Source organism: Topomyia yanbarensis, unplaced genomic scaffold (assembly GCF_030247195.1).
Source record: "Topomyia yanbarensis strain Yona2022 unplaced genomic scaffold, ASM3024719v1 HiC_scaffold_81, whole genome shotgun sequence".
In the NCBI taxonomy this organism is placed as follows: domain Eukaryota; kingdom Metazoa; phylum Arthropoda; class Insecta; order Diptera; family Culicidae; genus Topomyia; species Topomyia yanbarensis.
Genome location: NW_026684058.1, coordinates 96,546 through 104,112, shown reverse-complemented (window position 1 = coordinate 104,112; position 7,567 = coordinate 96,546). Strand labels below are relative to the sequence as shown.

Below are 7,567 nucleotides of genomic sequence, written 5' to 3'. Positions count from 1 at the left end.
CGTTTTCTAACGGCGGTACGGGCGGTACCAAGTATATTTTCTCAACATTTTTTATTACGAAATAAATGTAAATATATTCTAAACTAAGTGAAAAAACCGTGTTTCTATTAATATAACATCCATTAATAGCCCTAAACTCTGGGCCTTATAAAGGGTTAAGGGGAGGCTCTCATTCGAAATTTTCAAGGATTTGATATTTTTTCCTTGCATTTTTTGAAAGGATTAAACGTTTATTAAATATTCATCCCTTCCCTCGAATAAGATTGATCTAGTGCAAAATTCGAGATTTGGGGAACACTGTAAAGTTCTATTCGTATGTCACCTCCAGGTAGCATTTTTAATACAGAATAGTATCAATATTGCTGGAAAGACGTGCCTAAGTCCTTTCCTTTGGGTTTTGAAAAGCCGGTTACTCATTTTATTACGCTTTAATGGACATATTAGAACAACGCTTACGACGCCAACGCTTACGACGATTCAGGGCAAAGAGTGACTACTTTTCACCCCAGTCAGTTCGAGTTCAATCCCTTATTATAAGTAGCGCTAACTCACTTCTCGGGTTCAGAATATATTTCTCAGCTGGTCCCAAAAGACAGGGCGACACAAGTAAAGGGTACTATAATCAAAAATTGGCCAAATTCGACTTAACGCATTTTTACATCGTGCTTTAAAAAACCTGCACAGTCCTCACTTTAAAGATGTATGCATCAAGCCTGCTATTTGATTTTGACATTTGCTCTTCAGCTGTGAAAATGGCATCGAAGCAAGAGGAGCAATGGAGTATAAATTTGCTCGCGCATCGCAAAAATTCGAACTACTTAGGGTGACCATTTGTCCTGATTTCCTAGGACAAGCCCTAGTTTTGAACTGACTGTCCTGGTGTCGTGGGATGTCGAAGAAAATGCTTGAATTTCCTGGTTTTTATCCTCCAGGCCTAATTTTTTCAAAAAGTCTTCCGATTGACTCTTGTCCAGGTCGCAGTTACGGCCGACTGCAACCATAACTGGAACATGTATTCCAAGGAAAACTATCTGTCTCGAACTGGTGATTTTGGAACCACCTCAGAGACTAACCTGCTATGTCAATCAATCTGCATACCAGGTAGTATGAAATATCGCACTCAAACCGATATTACTTACACCAACCTATCTGCTGCTTTTGATAGAGTGAACCACGATATGACAGTTACTAAAATAGAGAATTTTGGAAATAATGGTAATTTTTGCATTTATTTAGATCCTAGCCCACCGATGGAAATGATTTTCATTGCAAATTGCCAGACATTTACTTTTACGTCAGGAATAGCCCAGGGAGGCTACTTGAGCCCGTTGATGTTCCTACTTTACTTCAATGACGAGTATTTTGTGCTAAGGCCTCCTCGGCGATCCTTCGCAGACAATTCAAAAATATTTCATCAAATTCGCTCACTCATTCAGCTCAATTGAGAATTGCAGATTTCTTCAACAATAGCTTGAAATCTCCGCGGATTGTGGTGTAGTAAAAATCGCATGTGTATAAATTCGAAGAAGTGTCCAGGTTGCAAATTCTCACAAAAGACATTCTGGCAGAGTATCATCAAATACGTTCGAGCGAGAAGTAAAGGAGAAGAAGGGAAGATCCCTCTTAGATTGTACTGGATTTTTACTCGCCTGATATGGTCACGCTAGAACTATTCGTACGCCAACTAAGCGAAATTGTTGAATGTGACCAAATCAACTGTCACCAACGTAAAAAATGTTCAGAATACGTTTGCTGGAGGCCGCAAAAACGACTAAAAAAGTACCCAGCTATTTTATGCGGAACCCCAATCGCTTTGTCCGAGATGTCGCAAAAAACGCTGGGGGTGTCGCCTACAACCGTACATCGAGCTGAACTACGAGCCGGACTGTCGACTTACAATAAGGTGGTGACTTCATATCGTAACGATTGGCAAAACAAGTCGACCAGAGAACGATAGCGGAAGCTGTACATGAAGATACTGACAAATTATGAATGCGTAGTACAGGATGACGAGACCTAGGACAAGGCAGACTTCAAACTGCTTCCTGGAGAGAAATATTGTATGGCTACGTTGACTAAAATAGGGAAACTGTCGAAGCTCGCAAAAGAATATTTCGTGTGGCAGGTCATCTGTTCCTGTAGCTTCAAACGCGACATTCATATCCTAACCGAGACCATCAACTAGAAAATTTAGGCACGAGAGTGTCTGAAAAAACGCCTACAGGCTTTCCTCAAGCAACAGAATTATTCCGTTCTGATTTAGCCGGAGAGAGTTGATGGTAAGCGCCATTTCTTTTATGCACTTTACCTCTTGCAGCTTGTTGGTTGTTCAGTCTGCCCTCTCCCTCGTTCTCGTGTTCGTCCATATCGTTGTCGCTAGTGCAGTTTTGGTTTTCAGTGTTGGTTGTTTTTATACTTCTTATTGTTCTGAGTGACCTTCGTATGTCCCGTCTTCTTTTTTGGCAAATTTCATCAGTACGTTAATGAACGTTGGTTTAAAGTTAACGACGGTTATTTTCTGACCGGCTGTCTGTAGTTTAGCGGTTGAACACTGTTTGTCAGTGTGTCCACATTCTATAGCAGTTTTGGCGCATGGTTTGCCGTAGTGGTTGCAGAACCAGCACGTGGCCGTCTGTCCAGAGTATGTGCATTAGACTGGTTCAATTTTTGACTTTTAGCTCCACCAGGCACTACTGATTCCTTTTATGGCCCTTAGTAATTGTGCAAATTTTGGTACCGATCGGTTGTGTCTACGGACGCTCCAAAAATTTCAAAGTTTATATGGAAGTTTGTATGGAGAATCGGTTAACCTTGAAAATAAATTCTTAAAACATCACCTCATCAATCAATTAGTCAGACTGCTATATATTTCCAAATATTTCCAAATGTGTTCTACTGAACACATTCGGGGAACATTGCAAGTGTATGAAAATTCGTTGAATAGCTACATCGTTATACAAGTGTAAACTAGACTTACCACCCACACCTCGCGTGTGGCAGATAAAGCTATTCAAACAGGGTTGCTATGATTAATAATAAAATCCACTTGTTTTGAAGTCATGCTGGTTCTTTAGTAAATAACTTTTCTCAGCGAATTTTCATAAACTTACAATGTTCCACGAATGTGTTCAGATTACCTTAAGAAATATATAGTATTCTGATTAATTGATTGATGAGGTGATTTTTTAAGAATTTATTTTCAAGGTTAACCGATTTTCCATACAAAATACCATATAAACTTTGAAAGTTTTGGAGGGTCCGCAGACACAACCAAAATTTGCACAATTACTAAGAGCCATAAAAGGAATCAGTAGAGCCTGGTGGAGCTAAAAGTCAAAAATTGAACCAGTCTAATGTGCATAGCTTTCTTTGATTGTAGATGATAGCTTGAGCAGATTTGTATTCGAAGGTCAAGAAAGAAGGAATAGGTTAGTTCAGCTGCATTCTAACCCCGTAGAGAATGCCAGAGAAAAGGTGTTTGTATGATGTAGTTAAATGTTATTCACTACTGTAAAATCAAGCTCCATTTTCAGGTTAAACAACTGTGAACAACTTCGGGCAAAATTTGTTCGTTTGCATTGCTGTAAACGAGCGGTGTCTTTAGTTTCTGGCCCGTGCCAGGTCAGCAGCTACACTGATTTCATAAAACTGCTTCGACGACCATGAAAATCAACAAGAAGCAAAATCTTACTCAACTTTGTATAATGACCCTCTGTTATTAAACAATCGATAGAATTCAGTGCAGTAAAATTTCAGTCCATTGAATCGAAACTAATATTTTTTTAAGTCAGCTTGTATTTTCGAGCTGCGATAGCACTACCAACGAACTGTCTCCCTCTTTTTCAAATAAAATTTGCTTAAAACACTTTAAAAAAAATCACGAACTTAGCTCACTTTTTCGCGACAACTTTATATATAACCCCTTAAACTTCTACACTTTATTACTACACAATTACGTGTATGGTGTAGCTGTATATAGTATCAACACTATTATTTGCTGTGGATTATACATTTCACTTTTAGGGGCAACGGTAATATACTTTTTTGTGTAGTGGATGAGCAAGAAATCGGTTGGTGGCATTAAACTCATGCTTTGCTCATAACTATAGATGAGTGATTGCAAACTTCTGTGGTTATAAATTTTCCAAAACTAACCAACAAAATCAATAAAATAAACATTATATATTATTACTGTCGCTAACGTTTATATTTCTTGTGGACTGCGACTTCACCATTAAATATGCATACAAACCACAATGCATTTGCAATTAAAGAATCGGAGTGTAACTAGAGACCGAGAGTGCTCCAACAATCACGCACCTCTGAATACCACCCCACCCGTTCCATATTGAACGTTATCAGTACCACGTTTTTTGTATGATGTAGTTGGATGTGGGTCACTACTGTAAGATCATGCTCTATTTTCATCTTTATCAACTGTAAACAGCAGCGCGCAAAATATTGCATTTTTTAAACCTTCTATTCATTAGTTTGCATAAGTCTAAGAACCTAATCCAGTTGGCTACGATCGAAATGCAGTAGCTAGAAATTCTCTTTTCAAAGGCTTCCAGACAAGTAGAAACAAAACACTTCGTCAAGAGAAAAGCTTGTGACATTTGGAAAATGGAACTCCCTGAATACGCTAATGATTAACTTATAATACAAACTACATCATTTAATTGCTTCTGATAATGCACAAAATATATCATAAAACCATTTAAAATCAAACTGTTCCATCAGGCTTCCAAAGTATGTACTACGAAATTATTAAAATTTCACTCCATGCTTAACCCACCGTTCCTTCTCAAGAATGTTTCTCCTCAGTTTCTTTTTGCGCCATCAAAGCAGCAGCCTCAGGAACGCCAACCATTTGAAGCATGACATTTATTATCCTCATACGACATGGAAGCGAATTGAAACATTGTTGTTACACTCTTACATTGGCCCAACGGTAAATCAACTGTGACTCAAAAAATTTCAGCAACTTTTGAAGATTAGCTTTTTCTGCGATTTATTTCACTCTTTCCCCAATAAAAAAAACAAGTCTAGGGTATTCATACATGCATAGCTTTCTTTCTCATAGTATATATGAAGGTCAATATACAAATAATAATTTTAGAGCTAAATGCCTGGTCTACTCTTTAGCACGAATGACGTAACCTACTACACAAAACCTACGCCATTTGGGATATATTGATAGAAATATGTAAGCTACCACAAAACTGGCAGTGTTTCATACAATTGTGATGCGTTCGTCTACTCAAAAAACGCTTTATTAATTTCGGAAACGTTTCAGTTCCTGCATAAGATTCTGCAGTAGTGGGGCAGTCGAAAGTTCGGTAGATTGTAGAACGGTCCTCGGAGCTACGACACGAGTTATGTCAAGCTGCCGTTCCAGTGGCGTGTGAAAGGGTCCAGCACTCATCGGTCTCACTAGAGGAGAGTGCGTTCCGCTGCTCCAGGCACCACGTTCCGGGGAAGGTGGCCGAGATCCTTCCCGTTTACAATGGGCCTGCCCTGCTGCCGTGACGGGCCGAACTGTGGCTGAGCTTACGCGGGACGTCGTTTCCCTGTGGGTTGATCTTAAAGAGTGAAATGATTCTAGATTACAGTCACCGTCTACAGTTGGTAGTACGGTTACCTTACAACGGCCGCCGATTTTCCACGGTGTTCCCCGGTCGATCGTATCACACCGGGTAGTGTGATCGAGTTCTTATTAGCTTCGTCTTTGTCAGGTGGTTCAGAATATAGCTGAATCGCTCCTTCTAACAACCCTTCAAACCGATTTCGGGTAATAACGGGATCACGAAGAGGGCTAGTTATTTCTGCGATACGGCCGAAATTAGACTAAACTCTATCATAAAATATAAATGCACAAACCTTCCATCTCCCGCTTATGCATCTGCCAAACAACTGGTCCAATAACTCCCGGATCAGCTCCATCACTTTGACTCCGCGATAGCTGAAGTTCGGTGTCCGTATTGTACTGGCTAGTAGAAGCAGTGCCTGGGGCAGTAGACTTACCACCATCTCCAGCTTCCGATTGGTCGAGATGTGTCATCGTAACCGGTTCCAGCACTCGACTCAGTGGTTCGGGAACGAAACACCTGCCAAAACAGATGATAGATAAAAACACCAAAACAACACCGTTTTTGACTTACCTTGGAAAACTTTTCACCGACGCCATACTGAGATATGATCCAATACTGCCAGTGTCGACGGAGGTACGACCACATTGCTCCAAACATTTGATCTTACCCCGTCTGGCTGCATCGGCAGAACCATGCTCGTCCAACGTAAATCCGGCATTGTAGTGTCCGGTTTTCTTTTTCAAATAGTGCCTCATAATTACATCGGTGTTGAATGTTTCGTTGTGTTCGAATGGTGGCGTTAACTTCACCGGTCGGGTATCGTACGACTGTTCGCTGGATCCACTAGCACTATTACCGGTGCTTGTAGTTGCGGGACTTCCCAGTGCATGTGCGGCAGCTCCATCGATAGAACCGACACGGTTTTCACCCAAATACTTCCTACGCCGCTTGTGTGGCTGGTCTTTCTTTGGTTTCTGTACCGAGGCGTACACGTTCTCGGTCGCTACCAGGGTACCGAATTGTTTCTGCAGTTTGTTCGTTAAGGTGACTGCTCGTTCGTCTAGCAGCTCTTGAGTGTGATGTTTTAGTTTTCGTTTCGGATAGTAGACGGACGAATCGGAAGAATAACTCGACGACGAGGTTGGCCTCGACATTGGAGGCAGAGGGAAGTGTATGGTCGGTGATGGTTTATACGCTGGAACCGACCCGATTACACTCAAGGCCGAAGGATCTCTGGTGAAGGGAGAATGTTGGCTGCTTCCACTTTCCGATTTCACTGTGTTGAGCTCATCGCCCGTACTCCCAGGCATCACCAGAGCCTGTGTGGATTCCAGTCTGCGAAAGAGAGATGCGGTAATGAAAAGTGCGAAGTTTAAAACGATTGAACCGCATACTTCTTCAATTCCGTGATATGTTTCCTTTTACCGCGTGCTACCAAAAAGATTACAATCAGCAATAGAAGGAACAAAGCCGCCGCCATGCAGGATACCACGAAAAGCACTGGATTCTGACCGATTAAAGCAATCACATTCGAGTTTCCATTGTATGTGGACGGAATCAGTGGTGTCGCTTGCGGTTCCTTGAGGTAAGCTGCCGCAGATGAACAATGAAAACCGAAAATAAAGGAATTCGTTAAAGCAAACTATTTATTTAAATCTTCTGCTCCGGGGTAGAAAAAACTGTAAAGTGATTTGACGCATCCGCATGACCTACATTGGCTAGGAGTGGATGTCAGATACGTACGATCCGCTTTCAAGTAAACCATAGTTTCCATTACTCGTTCCATTTCCTCCTGGGACATCAATTTCATATCTTCAGCAGCAGTGGTCGCCAGCACCGGTTGGCCTCCGACGAACACCGAGTAGATGATTTCCGTCTGATTCAGGAGTTTACTGGAATGAGACGCGAAGAAAGATAAGTATAAGGCATCGATATTTCTCAAACAGCGATAGTAAATGTTTTCTATAAAATCTCCG

At 41.2% G+C, this 7,567-nt stretch overlaps 1 protein-coding gene across 2 annotated transcripts in view; it reads right to left on the bottom strand.

Moving 5' to 3' along the window:
* Window positions 1-5,032: 5,032 nt before the first annotated feature.
* The window catches only part of LOC131696162 (uncharacterized), a 72,646-nt gene continuing 70,111 nt past the window's right edge, over window positions 5,033-7,567 (bottom strand). The window contains exons 5-10 of one of the 2 annotated variants that reach the window (XM_058984703.1): window positions 7,305-7,483; window positions 6,986-7,181; window positions 6,162-6,926; window positions 5,881-6,107; window positions 5,642-5,825; window positions 5,033-5,570 (exon numbers count right to left, since the gene is read on the bottom strand). In XM_058984703.1, coding sequence (XP_058840686.1) covers window positions 5,276-5,570; window positions 5,642-5,825; window positions 5,881-6,107; window positions 6,162-6,926; window positions 6,986-7,181; window positions 7,305-7,483 — 1,846 coding nt within the window. In that variant the 3' untranslated portion in view covers window positions 5,033-5,275. The remainder of the gene's footprint in view (window positions 5,571-5,641; window positions 5,826-5,880; window positions 6,108-6,161; window positions 6,927-6,985; window positions 7,182-7,304; window positions 7,484-7,567) is intronic. The other variant, XM_058984704.1, reaches the window with a different exon arrangement.